Source organism: Babylonia areolata, chromosome 19 (assembly GCF_041734735.1).
Source record: "Babylonia areolata isolate BAREFJ2019XMU chromosome 19, ASM4173473v1, whole genome shotgun sequence".
Classification (NCBI taxonomy): domain Eukaryota; kingdom Metazoa; phylum Mollusca; class Gastropoda; order Neogastropoda; family Buccinidae; genus Babylonia; species Babylonia areolata.
Window position 1 is genome coordinate 62,665,012 of NC_134894.1, and position 22,572 is coordinate 62,687,583.

General features: G+C 45.4%; 1 protein-coding gene across 10 annotated transcripts in view; it reads right to left on the reverse strand.

Annotated features, from left to right (window-relative positions):
• Window positions 1–9,019: 9,019 nt before the first annotated feature.
• LOC143293917 (putative transporter YutK) overlaps window positions 9,020–22,572 on the reverse strand; it is a 56,028-nt gene continuing 42,475 nt past the window's right edge. For all 10 annotated transcript variants that reach the window (XM_076605290.1, XM_076605292.1, XM_076605293.1 and 7 more), the window contains 7 exons: window positions 21,389–21,550; window positions 20,119–20,244; window positions 18,811–18,941; window positions 17,120–17,288; window positions 14,539–14,796; window positions 12,702–12,882; window positions 9,020–9,759 (listed from right to left, as the gene is read on the reverse strand). In XM_076605290.1, coding sequence (XP_076461405.1) covers window positions 9,725–9,759; window positions 12,702–12,882; window positions 14,539–14,796; window positions 17,120–17,288; window positions 18,811–18,941; window positions 20,119–20,244; window positions 21,389–21,550 — 1,062 coding nt within the window. In that variant the 3' untranslated portion in view covers window positions 9,020–9,724. The remainder of the gene's footprint in view (window positions 9,760–12,701; window positions 12,883–14,538; window positions 14,797–17,119; window positions 17,289–18,810; window positions 18,942–20,118; window positions 20,245–21,388; window positions 21,551–22,572) is intronic.

Sequence of the window (22,572 nt, forward strand, 5' to 3'; positions counted from 1 at the left end):
AGCTATGTCTCTTATCTCTCTCTCTCTCTCTCTGTCAGGCTTTCTTTTTACATGTGTCAAGCTATGTCTCTTATCTCTCTCTCTCTCTCTCTCTGTCAGAGGCTTTCTTTTTACATGTGTCAAGCCATGTCTCTTATCTCTCTCTCTCTGTCAGAGGCTTTCTTTTTACATGTGTCAAGCTATGTCTCTTATCTCTCTCTCTCTGTCAGAGGCTTTCTTTTTACATGTGTCAAGCTATGTCCCTTACCTCTCTCTCTCTCTCTGAGGCTTTCTTTTTACATGTGTCAAGCTATGTCTCTTATCTCTCTCTCTCTCAGTCAGAGGCTTTCTTTATACATGTGTCAAGCTATGTCCCTTACCTCTCTCTTTCTCAGTCAGAGTCCTCTGTACCTGCAAATTCTTCTTCTTCTTGGTTTGTAGGCTGCAACTCCCACGTTCACTTGTATGTACACAAGAGGGCTTTAACGTGTATGACCATTTCTACCCTGCCACGTAGGCAGCCATACTCTGTTTTTGGGTGTGCCTGTGAATGAATGGTGGGAAAGCTCTCTGTTTTTGGGTGTGCCTGTGAATGAATGGTGGGAAAGCTCTCTGTTTTTGGGTGTGCCTGTGAATGAATGGTGGGAAAGCTCTCTGTTTTTGGGTGTGCCTGTGAATGAATGGTGGGAAAGCTCACTGATCTGCCGCTGCACATGATTCAGCGCTATGTCTACTAATTGTTATCATTCATTTTTATCATCATCATCATCATTGTTATGATTATAATTATCATAATTATTATCATCAAAATTATCATTATTAAATCAGAACATGTAACCAGAGCTGGTTGCAGTCTGACAGCCGGAGAAATTGAGGTTTGCTGAAGTGAGATTTGCACAATGTGAAACTAAAGGCACACCGACATGAAGGGATTATCTGGGGGGAAAAATAACCCACAAAAAGCCCTCAGATTTCTGAAGCAAAAACTAATTCTCTGAAAGCAAAAGCATGGTAGAAAAACACGAGACTCTGGCAGCACACTGACCACAAACTGAGACCCGATTCCACTGTGTTAGCCAATGTCCCACTCAAAATGTGCACTGCCACGACCCAAACTATGCATACTTATTAACTTCAGACAGGAACTACGACATAAACCCACTATTCCCCACCAAGTTGTTTCCATTCAGCGACCAAAACCTCCAGGATAAGTACCATTTCTCTGCACACGTACAAATGACTACCACACACACACACACACACACCACATCTGTGAACACACACACACACACAATGTGAACATACACACACAAAAGCATTAATTCCGTAACATGACCAACACAAGCTTCCAGCTGGCACAGGGGTGGGGGGGAAGAGGAAGGTGATGCAGGGAGGGTTAGTGGGTGGGGGGGGGGGGGGGGGGTTGGGGGGGCAGGGGGGAGGGGGTGTCTCTCCATCTCACCTTTTTTCTCCTCTTACACCCTAAATTTCATGGTATATAATTTCTGATCACCATCCCCCCCTAACCACCCCCCCCCCCCCAAACCTTAGTATCAGATTACAGTAGCACCATTTTCACGTCAATACCAATTTCAGTTCACAAACATTACAACAGCAAAACAAAACCAAAAAACGACTGTTTCCAGCAACTTCATGAATACCTCCCACTATTTCCTTCTCACGCGAAACGAGCAAATATATCAAACTAATTTTTGTTTCTTCTGTTATTTGCTTCTCCGTACATACTTCTACGTTGTGTCATGATTCTGAACTGTCTAACCACAAAACAAAAACGTCTGATAGATGCTTCAACAGTGGTGCACAAGGGAAGAAAAAGTTCATTTCAACCATGATCAGACTTCACTTTTCTTTAAGACTAAGGTGAAAGTACATGAACTGGCACCAGATTAACAAATAGAATTAAAAAAAAATAAAATAAAACAATGCCCCATAAAACATCCACAATCGCCAAAAGGAAAGCCCAAGTCAATGGATGTTCTCTCTCACACGCAACAGAGAAAAAAGAAAAAAAACACAACAACTGATATTCCAATAATAGTAATGTGAATTTGAATACTGCCTTTTTTTCTAAACAAGAGCTCGAGGAGCTTACAAAAATGGGTAAACACACGCACGCACGTGCGCACAGGCACACACACAGAGTACAATAATGTGGTGTTCTTCAGTACTGGTTAAAGAGCTTTAAAAAAGAAAAGAAAAAAAGAAAAGAAAAGAAAAGAAAAAGTGCTTTCTGACTTGACACGTTCCCTTTGCTGTCGAGTGGAGTGATACCAGTCACTGAAATCAGTTTCTGACCAACAAATTACACAGTAGCCCAAACATCATGTGAATAATGTAGGATAAAATCTTTCATTAAAAAAATATCTGTCTCAATTAGCGCCTTTCAAATAAGTACAAAAATGTCTGTGCAACATAAGTTAATGTGATGATCAATGACTTTCCTACTGTTCCAAGTACACAAATAAATCATACCCCCTCAAAATATCTATGCAAGTGAGCAATTGACATCAGTCTAATCATTGCTTTGAGAAAGAAAAAAACAACAAACACACACAAAAAAAATCCTATCGTTATATCATTACCTTAATCAGTGTCGTTAACTCTGATCAATACTTAACATCTGCACATAACACGATCATGTCGCACACAGTACATGCATGCTGTTTGAAATAACACAATAACAGTCGCTGACTCAAAACATATCAGATAACTCACACACACACACACAGACATAATGCACAAAGAGATACATATGCACACTCACACGACAAGCAGTACACATCCAATACATTAATGATTTTCAGACAACAGCAGATTCATGAAACTTTCTTCTTCCGTCAGACTTGAATCGTTTTCAATAACTTAGGTATCTTCATCGTTTCATCTTTCCATGGCAATAAGTGTAACTGTGAACATAGGTGTTTCAGAAAAGAAAAAATGAAGGGGAAGGGTGGAGTGGTGGGGAGGGGACGGGGAGAGAGAGGAAAGGTGATGCAAAATGTGTGTGTGAGAGAAAGTTTTGTGTTTGTGTGTGTGTGTGTGTGTTTTGTTGTTTTTTTTTTTGTTTTTTGGTCTTTTTTTGTTGTTTTTTGTGTGTGTGTGTGTGTTTGTGTGTGTGTGTGTGTGTGTGTGTGTGTGTGTTTGTGTGTGTGTGTGTGCGCGCGCAGAGGGAAGGGGCAACAACTCCTCAAACCTGGTTCCTGAAACGATGAAAGCGCATGAAATGTGTGTTCACACAGCTGAGGGGTCTCTCGTTCTGATCCCCGTCCACGACCGTAGCACCATTTGACATTCTGGCTGCACACACTGACACACACTCACTGACACACACTCAACACTGCACCATCTTATCATGTTTGCCCTCATATGGGGAAACGATGAAACAGGCTTACACATACATTCACATAAGTACACACACACATAAGTACACACATGTGCACACATACGCTCATACATACATGTATGCACATACACACAGATATACACACATACAGAGATGTGCACGCATACATGCACATGTACAAAAAATACCAATGTACACAAATAACCACACATGCTTACACATACACACATATGTACACACGTACGCTCAAACATTCATGTACACGCATACAGAGATTTGTACGCACACATGAACATACATACACACAAATGTACACCCCTTCATTAAAACAAATGAAAAAGAGCTTTAGAAACATTCTGAGATGACTTTCGATACATTTCACACATGAACTCTTGCACACAAACATACACACGCCCCCAAGCTTACTGGCCTTGCCTGGTACTAGACATGTTTCAAGCATACACAAACACACACATTTACACATAAGCTTACACATGTGCGCATGTGAATCACACCTGCACATAAACTGACCACCCAAACAGAAGCTGATACCAGCAAGATATGTCCACACACCCAAGTTGTAAAAAAATGGAGTTGGATATGTCTAGACATATAGTCACACACAGGCTATCCATAGAAAGCTGCAACTGGATATGTCTTCTGTCATGCATGCATACACACACGCACGCACATAAACACACACACACACACACGTGGCGACACAAAGGCTCATATCAGATATATGAAAACACTTCATACTCACACTCAAGACATGCACACACAAGACAGACAACACACACACAAACGCACTCTTTCTCTCACACACATACACATCTCTCACTCGCACTTTCTGACACATACACACTCTGTCTGTCTGTCTCTCTCTTCCACACACACAAACTCTCTCTCTCACAGACACACACACATGTCTTATTCACCACCACCCCACCCCCACCCCTCTCCTTACATGAAAATTCCTCAGCTCCCAATGTCTCTGCAGGCCACAGTCACACATCAGGTCTAACGAAAAGTAAAAAAGATCACTGTCCATAAAAATATAAAAAAAAGAGGCAGGAATGCTTTTTCCAGTCAAAAGCTGACAATGAGGAAGCTGTTCCTTCACACCTCTTTGTGATACACAGCAGATCCGAAAGGGTATAGAAGTCATTCCTGTTGTTGAATCCAGACACATCTCACTTCTTCTCTTTCTGAAAATGTGGGCAGTGAGTCAAGTTCTTTCTGATCCTCAGCTACGTTGTGACATGCAGTAGTGATCAGCTAACTCCCTAGTTCAATATCTTCTATGGGTTTTGACACATTGTGGTACCCAGCTAACTCCCTAGTTCAATATCTTCTATGGGTTTTGACACATTGTGGTACCCAGCTAACTCCCTAGTTCAATATCTTCTATGGGTTTTGACACATTGTGGTACCCAACTAACTCCCTAGTTCAATATCTTCTATGGGTTTTGACACATTGTGGTACCCAGCTAACTCCCTAGTTCAATATCTTCTATGGGTTTTGACACATTGTGGTACCCAACTAACTCCCTAGTTCAATATCTTCTACGGGTTTTGACACATTGTGGTACCCAACTAACTCCCTAGTTCAATATCTTCTACGGGTTTTCACACATTGTGGTACCCAGCTAACTCCCTAGTTCAATATCTTCTATGGGTTTTCACACATTGTGGTACCCAACTAACTCCCTAGTTCAATATCTTCTATGGGTTTTGACACATTGTGGTACCCAGCTAACTCCCTAGTTCAATATCTTCTATGGGTTTTGACACATTGTGGTACCCAGCTAACTCCCTAGTTCAATATCTTCTATGGGTTCCCTCCCCCCCTCCCCACCTCAATACACATGCAGACATACATTCACATGCACACAGACAAATATACACACACTCAGCTTGAAAGTTTTTTTCAAAATGCCTATATAAACACACACACACACACTCAAAGGAGGAGTTTGTATTATACTCCATGTTTGGTCATACATATACTTACCATGTCAAACTGATGCAAACTAAGCCTATGGTTTGCTCTGTTTGGCCAAATTTCGCGCGGCTAACAGTGAAAAGACGCCCCTCTTAGTCTGGCCCTCTCTCAGCCAATCAAACGCCTCTAACAGCTATAAGCGCTGAATCATTCCTTTGGCCAAGGCTCTCCACGCCATCTTGTCAGGTTTTCGCTCTGTCTCGTCTAACGCTTTTTTTGGCTATTAAGCTTTTTCATTTGGCCATTACTTATACACACACGCACACACACACACACACGCTCACATGCACACACAAACACTCACACGCACGCACACACACACACACACCCCCAAATGCACAAACACATGCGCACAGACTAACACGCACCCACACACAGAGAAGACAAATGCTCTTCTACCACACACTATCACAGCATAACAGAGACACAGACAAAATAAAAACAAACATCATAGTACATTCAAAACAACTGGAAAAGAAAAAAAATCACAAAAAATCCCCCTAAATCATTACCAGTCGAACACTTCCAATCAGTCTTTATCATGCCATCAACTTGACATAAACCCTGACCAGAATATCCAATCCCTGGAATACAGAAGTCAAGCGGGCTGGAGAGACAGACAGAGAGAGAGAGAGACAGACAGACAGACAGACAGAGAGACAGACAGAGAGAGTTCCGTGGTTCAACTCTCCAGAAAGCCATCAATGTGGGCCGTGACCGCGTGAGGTAAAAACCCTATCTGAGGAGATTCACATCTTCTGAACATGACCATCAAAAAAAACAAAAAACCCAGTGATCCATATATGTGTGTATGTGTATATAATATATACATATATATATATATATATATTTATCAACATTGTCAACAGCACATGAGGCATTGTCGTACACGACTGGTTCTATCAAGGACCAGCTTAGTGTGCACGTAATCCAAAAAAAAAAAAAAAAAAAAAAGAAAGAAAAAAAAGAAAAAGAAAAAAAGTCATCCGATAATAAAACACAAAACATATCAAGAAATCCACTTTTCTGACTAAAAAAAAATGCATTTTTCTGAGAACGCACCTGCCTCACAATACACACAGCTAGTCTCGGCAGGCTTGGGAAAGCAATGATGTACTCCAGCCTTTTACCTTTTTTTTTTAATCTTTTCTTTTGTTGTAAATTTCATTGTGCTGTGCTGAATGACAGAGGCTGGCTAGTTAAAACTAATCCCTGCAGAAGTGACAGCCACTGTCAACCAGTACAGCATTGCTGTTTAAGCTGCTGTGTGTATTTGTATTTTTTTTTTTATCACAACAGATTTCTCTGTGTGAAATTCGGGCCGCTCTCCCCAGGGAGAGCGCGTCGCTACACTACAGCGCCACCCTTTTTTTTTTCTTTTTTTTTTCCCCTGTGTGCAGTTTGATTTGTTTTTCATATCGAAGTGGATTTTTCTACAGAATTTTGCCAGGAACAACCCTTTTGTTGCCGTGGGTTCTTTTACGTGTGCTAAGTACATGCTGCACACGGGACCTCGGTTTATCATCTCATCCGAATGACTAGCGTCCAGACCACCACTCAAGGTCTAGCGGAGGGGGAGAAAATATCGGCGGCTGAGCCGTGATTCGAACCAGCGCGCTCAGAGTCTCTCGCTTCCTAGGCGGACACGTTACCTCTAGGAATGTCGGTCCCACCTTGACCATCAGAACAGCAGAGGAGGAAACTGCTGACCTGACGATCTTGAGTTTTATCACAGTCGAGAGTGTCTTGTCCAAGCTGCATCCCCCCCCCCCCCCCCACACTCTCTTTGCAAAGGTGGCCTCAGGACAGTCAGTAATGGGATGGTCCCCAAAGGCCAACAAGCCCCCAAGGCCGCAGCACTAAGAGCCAGAGCGATCTTCTCTCCTAGTTTGAGAGTCATCGTCTGTCAAAAGAGACTAAGCTGTAAGTGATTTCCCATTGAGCGGGGAAACCCATCGATGATGGATCTCACGGTTCGGCCTTGCTGTCAAATCTGTTCAAACTGTTACAGCATCACTGTTCAAACTGTTGCAGCATTACTGTTCAAACTGTTACAGCATTACTGTTCAAACTGTTACAGCATTACTGTTCAAACTGTTACAGCAATACTGTTCAAACTGTTACAGCATCACTGTTCAAACTGTTACAGCATCACTGTTCAAACTGTTACAGCATCACTGTTCAAACTGTTACAGCATCACTGTTCAAACTGTTACAGCATTACTGTTCAAACTGTTACAGCATTACTGTTCAAACTGTTGCAGCATCACTGTTCAAACTGTTACAGCATCACTGTTCAAACTGTTGCAGCATTACTGTTCAAACTGTTACAGCATTACTGTTCAAACTGTTGCAGCATCACTGTTCAAACTGTTGCAGCATTACTGTTCAAACTGTTGCAGCATCACTGTTCAAACTGTTGCAGCATTACTGTTCAAACTGTTCTTTTTTTTTCTTCTGTTGTAGCAATGCTGTTCAAACTGTTGTAGCATTACTGTTCAAACTGTTGTAGCAATGCTGTTCAAACTGTTGTAGCAATGCTGTTCAAACTGTTGTAGCAATGCTGTTCATGCATTACTGTTCAAACTGTTACAGCATTACTGTTCAAACTGTTGCAGCATCACTGTTCAAACTGTTGCAGCATCACTGTTCAAACTGTTCTTTTTTTTTCTTCTGTTGTAGCAATGCTGTTCAAACTGTTGTAGCATTACTGTTCAAACTGTTGTAGCAATGCTGTTCAAACTGTTGTAGCATTACTGTTCAAACTGTTGTAGCAATGCTGTTCAAACTGTTGCAGCATTACTGTTCAAACTGTTGCAGTATTACTGTTCAAACTGTTGTAGCATTACTGTTCAAACTGTTGCAGCATTACTGTTCAAACTGTTGCAGTATTACTGTTCAAACTGTTGTAGCATTACTGTTCAAACTGTTGCAGCATCACTGTTCAAACTGTTGTAGCAATGCTGTTCAAACTGTTGTAGCAATGCTGTTCAAACTGTTGTAGCAATGCTGTTCAAACTGTTGCAGCATTACTGTTCAAACTGTTGCAGCATCACTGTTCAAACTATTCTTTTTTTTTCTTCTGTTGTAGCAATGCTGTTCAAACTGTTGTAGCATTACTGTTCAAACTGTTGTAGCAATGCTGTTCAAACTGTTGTAGCATTACTGTTCAAACTGTTGTAGCAATGCTGTTCAAACTGTTACAGCATTACTGTTCAAACTGTTGCAGCATTACTGTTCAAACTGTTACAGCAATGCTGTTCAAACTGTTGTAGCATTACTGTTCAAACTGTTACAGCATTACTGTTCAAACTGTTACAGCATCACTGTTCAAACTGTTACAGCATCACTGTTCAAACTGTTGCAGCATTACTGTTCAAACTGTTACAGCATTACTGTTCAAACTGTTGTAGCAATGCTGTTCAAACTGTTACAGCATTACTGTTCAAACTGTTACAGCATCACTGTTCAAACTGTTGCAGCATTACTGTTCAAACTGTTGTAGCAATGCTGTTCAAACTGTTGTAGCATTACTGTTCAAACTGTTGTAGCAATGCTGTTCAAACTGTTGTAGCATTACTGTTCAAACTGTTGTAGCAATGCTGTTCAAATTGCTGTGTAGCATTACTGTTCAAATTGTTGTAGCATTACTGTTCAAACTGTTGCAGCATTACTGTTCAAACTGTTGTAGCAATGCTGTTCAAACTGTTGTAGCATTACTGTTCAAACTGTTGCAGCACTGCTGTTCAAACTGTTGCAGCACTGCTGTTCAAACTGTTACAGCATAGCTGTGCTGCTATGTCCACAAAAATGGCGCACTGTCTTCTGCTCACCCCCCCACCACCACCCCCGAACCATCTGTCGTCTACTTACCCCCCTCGCCCCCCCCACCACCCCAACCATCTGTGATCTGAGGGATGCAGCCCCTATCAACATTTGCTTTCAGTTTCCAGCACCTGGAGAAAATGACCGCGTTTGAATCGTTTCGGCACTGGACGTCTGACCCCAAGGTCTGGAACTCTGTGTGTGTGTGTGTGTGTGTGTGTGTGTGTGTGTGTATCTATGATGCGTTCATCTATGATGTGTTCCAGCTTTGAAGGCTTCAGTTTCAATGCTTTCCCAAGCACAGCCAGTGGCTGGTAAGCAAGGGACAGCTGTGTGTATCCCGAAGGAGAGAATCAACGACATCAGCTGTATCATGACAGTCAAGACCACAGGCATCGCTGTTCCCTGTTCAGTCCACAACACTCAACCTGCATACATGTGCCGATTAACAGTAACCATGCACAGCATGCATGCTCACACACACACAGACGCGCGCACATACACACACACACGCACACACACACTGCTGCACATGAGTTCAAAGGTCACTGTCAAGTGGGCAGAGGTTTTCCACTGATCATCAGGCCTGCACAGACAGAAAAGGACATGTGTAAACTTTGCGGGCTGTGCACGCACGTGTGTGTTCGTATGTATATGTGTATATGTCTGACTGAAATGTTATTGTAAAGTCCGAGGAGATGTTTGAAAGAACTATGTAAATGCACTAATATTATTATCATGTGCGTGTGCGTGTGTGTGTGTGCATGTGTGTGTGTGAGTGTGTGTGTGTCTATGTGTGTGTATGCGTGTGTGTGTGTGTGTGTGTGTGTGTGTGTGTGTGTGTGTGTGTGTGTGTGTGTGTGTGTGTGTGTGTGAGAGAGAGAGAGAGAGAGAGAGAGAAAGTGTGTGAGGGAGAGAGAGAGAGAGACAGAGACAGAGAGAGAGAGAGAGAGAAAGTGTGTGTGTGTGTGTGTGTGTGTGTGTGCGCGCGCGCGCACGCGTGCGTGAGTGAGAGAGAGAGAGAGAGAGAGAGAGAGACAGAGTGTGAGTGAGAGAGAGAAAGTGTGAGCGAGAGAGAAAGTGTGTGTGAGGAAGAGAGAGAGAGACAGAGAGAGAGAGAGTGAGTGAGTGAGTGAGTGAGTAAGTGTGTGTGTGTGTGTGTGTGGCGTGCATGCACGCGCGCGCGTGTGTGTGTGAGTGTGAGAGAGAGAGAAAGAGAGTGTATGTGTGTTTGTGTGCGTGTGTATGTGTGTGTCTGTCACAAAACACCATCCCAATACCTATCATCACAAAATTTCCTCATCAGACAATAAAGCTACACATCACACCTCAAACACTATCCTGATTCCCACCATCACAAACACCAGCCCAATTCCTATCACACCACAAACCCCAGCCCAATTCCTATCACACCACAAACCCCAGCCCAATTCCTATCACACCACAAACCCCAGCCCAATTCCTATCACACCACAAACCCCAGCCCAATTCCTATCACACCACAAACCCCAGCCCAATTCCTATCACACCACAAACCCCAGCCCAATTCCTATCACACCACAAACCCCAGCCCAATTCCTATCACACCACAAACCCCAGCCCAATTCCTATCACACCACAAACCCCAGCCCAATTCCTATCACACCACAAACCCCAGCCCAATTCCTATCCCCAGCCCACACCACAAACACCATCCCAATTTCCACCACATCACAAACACTATCCTGATTCCCATCACACCACAAACACTGTCCCAATTCCCATCACACCACAAACACTATCCCAATTCCCACCACACCACTTACACCATCCCAATTCCCACCACACCACAAACACCATCCCAATTCCCACCACACCACTAACACTATCCCAATTCCCACCACACCACAAACACCATCCCAATTCCCACCACACCACAAACACCATCCCAATTCCCACCACACCACAAACACTATCCCAATTTCCACCACATCACAAACACTATCCTGATTCCCATCACACCACAAACACTATCCCAATTCCCACAACATCACAAACACTGTCTCAATTCCCATCACACCACAAACACTATCCCAATTCCCACAACATCACAAACACTGTCCCAATTCCCATCACACCACAAACACCATCCCAATTCCCACCACACCACAAACACCATCCCAATTCCCACCACACCACTAACACTATCCCAATTCCCACCACACCACAAACACCATCCCAATTTCCACCACATCACAAACACTATCCTGATTCCCACCACACCACAAACACCATCCCAATTTCCACCACATCACAAACGCTATCCTAATTCCCACCACACCACTAACACTATCCCAATTCCCACCACACCACAAACACCATCCCAATTTCCACCACATCACAAACACTATCCTAATTCCCACCACACCACAAACACTATCCCAATTTCCACCACATCACAAACACTATCCCAATTCCCACCACACCACAAACACCATCCCAATTTCCACCACATCACAAACGCTATCCTAATTCCCACCACACCACAAACACTATCCCAATTCCCACCACACCACAAACACCATCCCAATTCCCATCACACCACAAACACCATCCCAATTCCCACCACATCACAAACACTATCCTAATTCCCACCACATCACAAACACTATCCCAATTCCCACCACATCACAAACACTATCCTAATTCCCATCACACCACAAACACTATCTCAATTCCCATCACACCACAAACACTGTCTCAATTCCCACAACATCACAAACACTGTCTCAATTCCCACAACATCACAAACACTATCCCAATTCCCACCACACCACAAACACTGTCTCAATTCCCACAACATCACAAACATGATCCCAACTTCCCACCACACCACAAACACTTTTCCACAATACCAACCATCACAAATTTCTCTTCACAAGATTTTTTTGGGGGTGTGGGGGTGGGGTGGGGTGGGGGCTCTTATCTTAAAAACCACACCATAAACACAGTGCAGTGCAGAGATGCCAACCCCTGTCAAGTGTTTGTAGGAACAATCACCAAATTTCGTAGGAACATTCGGAATCTGGTAGGAAAGCTCGGACTCCAAGCCACAGAAGCAAATGTACATTTTATCTACGAGGCATACAAACACTTCAGCCTACCGCAACATGGTGCAACTGCAACGGTTAAGCTGATTGGTCCATTCAATGCCGTTTCAATGTAAACACGTGTGCGATAAGTTGAGCATCATCATGTGAGACTAAGGTTGGCAGTGCCTGCCCTGACCTCATGATTAAAAGGTCTACAGCATCTGGGTAATGTTACAACAGGAAAGTATGTGACCATGCTATTAAGTCGAAAATGAACTTGTCGGAACAATTTTGACGTTGGCGTAACATCGGAACAAACTGCAATTGAGTGTAACAAAACATGGCGAAATCGTAACAGTTGGTATCAATGATCCCGACTCCCACCAAAACACACACACCCCACACCACCTCTCCCCCAATGCCCCCCCCACCCAACACCCTCCCCCCCTTCTCCTACCAGCGATGGCGGCGGTGAGGAAGGATGCGAAGTTTCCGGCCACCAGGGTGTTGACGACCATGCCGGTGATGTCCTCCTTGCGGTCCTCCGCCAGGCTGAGCATCACGCCCAGACACACACCGATCGACGTGATGGTGGAGATGCCGCACAGCATGTACAGCGCAATCACCTCCGACCGCTCCTGGAAACAGTATGGGCTTGTTTTGCTTCCGACGGGCGCAATAGCCGAGTGGTTAAAGCCTTGGACTTTCCAGAGAGTCCTGGGTTTGAATCTCGGTAACAGCGCCTGGTGGGTAAAGGGTGGAGATTTTTCCCATCTCCCAGGTCAACATACGTGCAGACCTGCTAGTGCCTGAACCCCCTTCGTGTGTGTACACAAGCAGAGGATCAAATACACACGTTAAAGATCCTGTAATCCATGTCAGTGTTCCATGGGTTATGGAAACAACAACATACCCAATACATACACCCCTGAAAACGGAGTATGGCTGTCTACATGGCAGGGTAAAAACGCTCATACACGTAAAAGCCCACATACGAGTGAACGTCGGGATTGCAGCCCACAAATGAAGAAGTAGTAGTAGTTTAGTTTCTATCTCACAATAATTATGTACAGTGCTATCACATCTGACCTGGAAACAGTATGGATTTGTTCAGTTTATATCTCACAGTCTGTACAGCGCCATCACCTCTGACCTCTCCAGGAAACAGTATTCTCTTTTCTGTCACAACAGGTTTCTCTGTGTGAAATTCGGGCAGCTTTCCCCGGGGACAGCGCGTCTCTACACTGAGCACCACCCATTTTTTTCTATTTTTTTCCTGCCTGCTGACAATTTTTCTTATTTTCCTATCAAAGTGGATTTTTCTACAGGGGACAACCTTTTTGTTGCCGTGGGTTCTTTCATGTGTGCTAAGTGCATGCTGCACACCGGAACTTGGTTTATCATCTCATCTGAATGACTAGCATCCAGACCACAGCTCAAGGTCTAGTGGAGGGGGAGAAAATACTGGCGACTGTGGGATTCAAACCATGACGCTCAGATTCTCTCGCTTCCAAGGCGGACGCATTACCTCTAGGCCATCAGTCCATGAATACATGACCCCACTATGATTTTGTTTTGTTTGTATGCCACAGTATGTAGAACGCCATCACATCAGACCTGTCCTGGAAACAGTATGGATTCAATGATCAAGTTTACAGCCCATAGAAGTCCTGACAGCGGATATCCATTCACTAAAGTTACAGCTATAGCCTGTAAAGCGCTATCACCTCTGACCATTCCTGGAAATGGGTATCTACTCGTTTCGTTAACAACCCATACAGTTTCTGAAAGCAGACATCAACTTGTTTAGCTTACAGCCCAAAGTTCATACAGATCTATGAGTAAACAAGAACATTTTCAACAACAAACTGTCTCCACACTCAGCTCTTTCATGTCTGGCCTTAAAACCCACCTCTTCCCAAAATAGCCTCCCTTACCTGCCCTTCCTTGTCTTTAGTTTCTACAGTATTAGAGTTATGCATGCGTATGAATGACTGGTGCGAAAGCGCTTTGATTTGTCTCTGCACAAGATCCAGCGCTATATAAATACCATTATTATTATTATTATCTTTCAGAATGTCCCTACCCATGCCAAAGAACAGAAATCATCACCCTTCACACTTCAAAGCCGTGATCTGTTGGTTTCACAGCTATCCACACACAACACTCACAGACTCACAGCGATGACCCAAAAACTCCCAGACAAACACACTCACAGCAATGACCCAAAAACTCCCAGACAGACAAACACACTCACAGCAATGACCCAAAAACTCCCAGACAAACACACTCACAGCGATGACCCCTCCCACCAGCGTGGCGTTGCTAAGGGAGAGCACCACGTCCTCCCCCTGCCAATCCCAGGTGGCGTTGCCGGCGGCCACGTACTCCTCCAGCCGCAGGCGGTTAGTTCTGAGGTCTGCCAGCTCGGTGTAGGCCATGATGGGAGTGCCGAACAGCTTGATGCCCAGCAGGGACGCCACAGTACGGCAGTCCGACGCCTGCGTCCCCATGGCGTACACCACCGGGTAGAACAGGTAGGAACACACCCACTGAAACACAGGTAGGTAGGAACACACCTGCTGAAACACAGGTAGGTAGGAACACACCTGCTGAAACACAGGTAGGTAGGAACACAACCACTGAAACACAGGTAGGTAGGAGCACACCTGCTGAAACACAGGTAGGTAGGAACACACCCACTGAAACACAGGTAGGTAGGAGCACACCCACTGAAACACAGGTAGGTAGGAACACACCTGCTGAAACACAGGTAGGTAGGAACACACCTGAAACACGGGTAGGTAGGAACACACCTGCTGAAACACAGGTAGGTAGGAACACACCCTCTGAAACACAGGTAGGTAGGAACACACCCTCTGAAACACAGGTAGGCAGGAACACACCTGCTGAAACACAGGTAGGTAGGAACACACCTGAAACACAGGTAGGTAGGAACACACCTGAAACACAGGTAGGTAGGAACACACCTGCTGAAACACAGGTAGGTAGGAACACACCTGCTGAGACACAGGTAGGTAGGAACACACCCGCTGAAACACAGGTAGGTAGGAATACACCTGCTGAAACACAGGTAGGTAGGAACACACCCACTGAAACACAGGTAGGTAGGAACACACCCACTGAAACACAGGTAGGTAGGAACACACCCGCTGAAACACAGGTAGGTAGGAACACACCTGCTGAAACACAGGTAGGTAGGAACACACCCACTGAAACACAGGTAGGTAGGAACACACCTGAAACACAGGTAGGTAGGAACATGTCTGCTGAAACACAGGTAGGTAGGAACACACCTGCTGAAACACAGGTAGGTAGGAACACACCTGAAACACAGGTAGGTAGGAACATGTCTGCTGAAACACAGGTAGGTAGGAACACACCTGCTGAAACACAGATTGGTAGGAACACACCTGAAACACAGGTAGGTAGGAACACACCTGCTGAAACACAGGTAGGTAGGAACACACCTGCTGAAACATAGGTAGGTAGGAACACACCTGAAACACAGGTAGGTAGGAACACACCTGAAACACAGATTGGTAGGAACACACCTGAAACACAGGTAGGTAGGAACACACCTGCTGAAACACAGGTAGGTAGGAACACACCTGCTGAAACATAGGTAGGTAGGAACACACCTGAAACACAGGTAGGTGGGAACACACCTGAAACACAGGTAGGTAGGAACATGTCTGCTGAAACACAGGTAGGTAGGAACATGTCTGCTGAACACAGGTAGGTAGGAACACACCTGCTGAAACACAGGTAGGTAGGAACACACCTGAAACACAGGTAGGTAGGAACATGTCTGCTGAAACACAGGTAGGTAGGAACACACCTGCTGAAACACAGATTGGTAGGAACACACCTGAAACACAGGTAGGTAGGAACACACCTGCTGAAACACAGGTAGGTAGGAACACACCTGCTGAAACATAGGTAGGTAGGAACACACCTGAAACACAGGTAGGTGGGAACACACCTGCTGAAACAAAGTACTGAAGCAAAGTTTTGAGCACTGAAATATGTGTGAGAACACCCACTGATACGCAGGTCTGAGTACTGAAACAAAGGTTTGAGGACTGAAATATGGGCACGAGCACTGAAACAGAAGTGTGAAAACACCCAATGAATTGCAGGTCTGAAAGAGAATTGCAGGCATATCCACTGAATAGTCCCACAGAAACAGAGGTAGCGAATACATCCACTGAAACACAGATTACAAACACACTGACAAACGTGCATACGCACATCATAATGTGACAAGTGCGAGAAGAAAAATGAAATCATATCAAATCCTGCCATACTTGTGTCTGCATACTATCATTTTCAATTCACCATTGCACCTTTTTCAGTGCCAATCAGCCCTCCTAAAAACATTTGCTTGTGACCTGGTATATATCTTAATATACAGTAATAATAATAATAGTTATAATAAAAAAATAATAATACATCATTCATAATGTGTTCTACTTCCTTAGCACTGGTGCCCAGAGCGCACTAACAATTATCATTGATATGAAGTACGAAAAAGAAGAAAAAAAAATCCTAAAAACACAGGGTACTATATCCAAGACTTACAAGTGAGACAAACAGAATGTGCCACTGACAGAATACAAACACTACAGATAGACAGATAGGTAGATAGATACACTGATCTCTACAAATATCAATACATCTGTATCTATATTTATCTATCTATCTATCTATCTATGTTTACACACACACACACATTCTGAAAGCAAATTTGTCTACACCAACAACCAACCAACAACAATACAAAATAACAGAAAACACACAAACACCACCCCCACTCCCAAACCCCCCCCACTACCCCCAAAACACCAGTACCTTGAAAGTGACGTCCTCCACGCCCACCCTGTCACCGAACCAGCGGAGCACAGCGTTGACGAGAGCCAACAGGGCCACGAAGGCCAGCTGATTGGTGAGAGTGGCCATGGCCAGGCCGCCCGCGTGGCCCGCACCCCGGGACACCGCCTCCCACAGGTTCCTCCGCCGCCTGCACTCACCAATGGGGTACATATGCACTTAGCATTAGTACACATGAACCCATTCTGGGGGACGGACGCACTCCACATAGGTACACATGCACTCAGTGTGGGGACACATGCACCCACCATGGGGACACATGCACCAAGCACGTGTACACAAGCACTCACCATGGGGACACACACTCAGCATGGGGACACACACTCTCAGCACGCTTCACCAACTGACGTATCAAAGAAGCTGGATTTCATCTCGCTGTCAGGAGAAAATGAATGACACCACACAAAATATTCTCAGACTTCTTCAATTCCACACAGTCATTTCTCGTGTACTTCTAGGTCACATAGCCCTTCACGGCCAACAGGGCAGTGAATTCACATCCGCTGTGTCTAGGGCTCGGCGCTGGAAGCCAGGACCTAGTGTGCTGTTTGAACTTTCCCTGACTGAAATGAGGACACCATTCACACATGGGTGGAGTGAGGTAAATCAGAGTACAGTGCCCTTCCCCAAGGGACACAACAGCGTGCCGAAACAGGGCCTGGAACCCTGATCACTGGTGAACACTGGGTCACAGGTCCAACACCTAGCTGATTCTTCCTCGGGGTACCCTCTCCCCCCACCCCCACCCCCCATCAATAACTTTCAACAAATACACGAAAAAAACGGATGCTGTATTTATGGGTTGTTTTTTGTTGTTTTTTTTACCTTTGAGTCTGATAAACAGAACACTCACTGAATTTTACAAAATAACATAGGAATGATTTACATCAACATTCTGCAAACTACAACAAACAACATATTCATTGGCCAGGAAAGTGAACTGAACCAACTGCTACCTTGATTCCCAAATATGTCCAATTTTTTACATGGGGGAAAAAAATCATGTAGCTGACTACCACTGGAAGATCGAGCAGCAAAAATAGATTGATAAATAAATCAATACATGATTCTGACAGGGAAAATTAAGGGGCTGTCACCACTGGAAGACAGAATAGCAAAAATTGATAGATAAATAGATATAGCCAGACAGATAGACAGACAGATAGATAAATATAGACAGAGAGACAGATATAGACAGACATACAGACAGACACACAGATAAATAGATACAGACAGAAAGATATAGACAGACAGATAGACAGACAGCTGGATATATAGACAGACAGATAGATAAACAGAGAGACAGGTAGATAGATATAGACAGACAGATATAGACAGATAGACAGCTAGATATATAGACAGACATACAGAAAGATATAGACAGATAGACAGCTAGATATAGACAGACAGATGGACAGACAGATATAGACAGACAGATAGACAGCTAGATATATAGACAGACAGATAGACAGCTAGATATATAGACAGACAGATAGACATATAGACAGACAGATAGACAGCTAGATATATAGACAGACAGATAGACAGCTAGATATAGACAGACAGATAGACATAGACAGACAGACAGACAGATAGATAGACAGATATAGATATAGACAGACAGATCAAGAGCATGGCTGAGCAGCACTAACATGTCGCCGATCTCGGTGCAGTCCATGTTGCGGAACTTGGAATGTTTGGTTTCAGGGTACATCAGTCTGGACGCCGCCAGGGCAGCTGGGGCCGACATGACTGAGGCTGCCAGCAGGTGATTGGCTGGGATCTGCAGCACACAGCCAATGAATGGATGGATGGATGGATGTGTGGATGGATGGATGAGTGGGTAGGTGGGTGGGTGGATGAGTGGGTGGGTGGGTGGGTGGATGGACAGATGAGTGGGTGGGGTGGGTGGGTGGATGGATGGATGGATGGGTGGGTGGGTGGGTGGAGGGATGGATGGATGGGTGGGTGGGTGGATGGATAGGTGGGTGGGTGGGTGGATGGATGGGTGGGTGGGTGGGTGGATGGATAGGTGGGTGGGTGGGTGGGTGGATGGATGGATGGGTGGGTGGGTGGATGGATGGGTGGGTGGGTGGGTGGGTGGATGGATGGATGGGTGGGTGGATGGGTGGGTGGATGGATGGATGTGTGGGTGGAGGGAGGGATGGATACTGGTACCAGCAGCACACATTGAATGGATGAACGGATGGGTAAGTTGGAACCTGCACAACCCATACAGTGAAAGAATGAATGGATGCATGGATGGATGGATGGATGGAACCTGCAGAACATGTACAGTGAAACAATGGACAGATGGATGAATAAATGGTTAAGTTGGAACCGGCAGAACATACAGTGTGAAAGAATTGATGGAAGGATGGGAAGGACTGAGAGAGAGCGAGAGGGCTGACTAGGGTGAAAAGAGTAAATGAATCAAAGTACTGACACACACACGCACCGACACCCACCATTCTACACAAACCCGCACCAAACCACTCTTACCCCCCCACCCCAACCCCCTACACCCACCATTCTACACAAACCCACACCAAACAAACCACTCACACACACATACACACACCACCTACCCCTCAACACACGCATACACATGCAAACACACACACCTAGCACAAAGGGACAGCACTCACCCCCACAGACAGCACAAAGGGACAGCACTCACCCCCACAGACAGCACAAAGGGACAGCACTCACCCCCCACAGACAGCACAAAGGGACAGCACTCACCCCCCACAGACAGCACAAAGGGACAGCACTCACCCCCACAGACAGCACAAAGGGACAGCACTCACCCCCACAGACAGCACAAAGGGACAGCACTCACCCCCCACAGACAGCACTCACCCCCACAGACAGCACAAAGGGACAGCACTCACCCCCCACAGACAGCACGAAGGGACAGCACTCACCCCCCACAGACAGCACAAAGGGACAGCACTCACCCCAAACTGGGCATACGCCCCCAGGACAGCCCCGGAGATGCTGGCAAAGCCGCAGGTCATGACGGCGTGAAGCTCTGCCTTGGTCATCTTGGACAGGTAGGGCCGCAGCACCAGAGGGGTCTCCGTCTGTCACATCGTGACAACAACACCTTCTATACAAAGATGATTCAGCGTCATCATTTTATGCAATGCATTTCCGGGTTCCATGAGATCGAAAAGGAAGAAAAGCGAGTCAGAGAGAGACAGACAGAGAGACAGATGGACAGAGACAGAGAGAAAGAGAGAGAGAGGCACAGAGAGAGAGAGAGAGAAGGAGACAGAAGCAGAGAGAGAGAGAGAGACACAGTAGCACATCATTTTTTTTTTTTTTTTTTTTCGTGTATTCATTAATAGTCTGTTCATCTAAGATATTAGACTGATGAAGCACATCACTGACAGCCAACATACACAACAGACAGGTGTCTCACCAGACTGATGAAGATGTTGACAGAGGCAGAGAAAGACTCCATAGAACCCACACACTCACCCTCCCCCCCCCGTCCCCCACATCTCACCAGACTGATGAAGATGTTGACAGAGGCAGAGAAAGACGCCATAGAACCCACACACTCACCCCCTCCGCCCCCCAACTCCACCCCCCCCCCACCCCCCCACTCCACCCCCCCCCCACCCCCCCGTCCCCCACATCTCACCAGACTGATGGAGATGTTGACAGTGGCAGCGAAAGACTCCATAGAACCCATACACTCACCCCCTGCACCCCCACACACATCTCAAACTGAAGAGATTGACAGAGGCAGAGAGTGTTTGCAGGAACAATCAGGAAATTTCGTAGAAATGTTTTGAATTTGGAAGGAACACTCAAGACTATGAGCCACAGCAGCAAAAGTACATTTTATCTACAAGGCATAGAGACCCCTGCAATGCAGTGTAACTGCTACAGTTAAGCTGATTGGTCCACTCAGTGCTGTTTCAATGTAATCATGCATGCGATTAGTTGAGCATCATCACATGAAACCAAGGTTAGAAGTGACTGCCATGGCCTCGTCATCAACAGATCTAGAACATCCCGGTAATGTCACGACAGGAGAGCATGTGACCATGCTATTAAGTCGAAAATGAACTCATCGGAACAACTTTGATGTTGGCGTAACGTCAGAAGAAACTGCGATCAAGCGTAACAAAATACGGTGAAATCGTAACAGTTGGCATCCCTGGACTCTAGAGAGACAGAGTCCACACACACACACCCATCCCACACACATCTCACCAGACTGATGAAGATGTTGGCGGAGGCAGCAAAGGACTCGATAGGGCCGGTGCCCAGACAGTGGCCGAGGAAACGGCCGAAGGAGCTGATGACGGCCTGCACCACACCAAGGTGGAAGAGACTGGCGATGAAGGCGTTGAAGTACACCATGATGGACACAGTCTGCCACAAACATGGGGGCGGGGGGGTCATTTACTGACCCAGAGTTCTTCTTGGTGGTGGTGGTGGTGAGTGATGATGATGATGATGATGATGATGGTGATGGTGATGGTGGTGATGGTAGTGGAGGTGGTGGTGGTGGTGGTGGTGGTGGTGATGGTAGTGATGATGGTGTTGGTGGTGGTGGTGGTAGTGGAGGTGGTGGTGATGATGATGGTGGTGGTAGTGATGTTGGTGTTTGTGGTGGTGGTGGCAGCAGTGGTGGTGGTGATGATGGTGGTGGTGGCGGCGGTAGTGATGGTGGTGGTGGTGATGATGGTGGTGGTGGTGGTGGTGGTGGTGGTGGTGATGATGGTGGTGGTGCTGGTGGTGTTATTGTTGTTGGTAGTGTTGTTGGTATTGGTGGTGGTGGTGGTAATGTTATTGTTGTTGGTAATGTTGTTGTTGGTGCTGGTGTTGGTATTGGTGGTGGTGGTAGTAATGTTATTGCTGTTGGTAATGATGATGGTGGTGGTGGTGGTGGTGGTGGTGGTATTGGTGGTAGTAATGTTATTGTTGTTGGTAATGATGTTGGTGTTGTTGGTGGTGATGGTAATGTTGTTACTGTTGATGGTAATGTTAGTGGTGGTGGTTTTGGTCTTGGTAATGTCTGTTGGTGGTAATGTTGTTGTTGTTAGTGGTGGTGGTGCTGTTGGTGTTAGTAATGTTGTTATTGCTGTTGTGTTGGCAATGTTGTTGTGTTATTGGTGGTGGTGGTGCTGTTGGTGTTAGTAATGTTGTTGTGTTATTGGTAGTGGTGGTGCTGTTGGTGTTAGTAATGTTGTTGTGTTATTGGTGTTCGTAATATTGTTGTTGGTGGTAATGCTGTTGTTGGTGTTGTTGTAGGCGTTATTGTTGTTACTGGTGTCAGTGACGTTGTTGTTGTTGATGTTGGTTTTGTTGTTGTCCCTGTTGTCAATGGTGCTGTTGCTGATGCCATTGTTGCTGTTGCTGTTGTTTGTGCTGTTTTCTCAAGGCCTGACTAA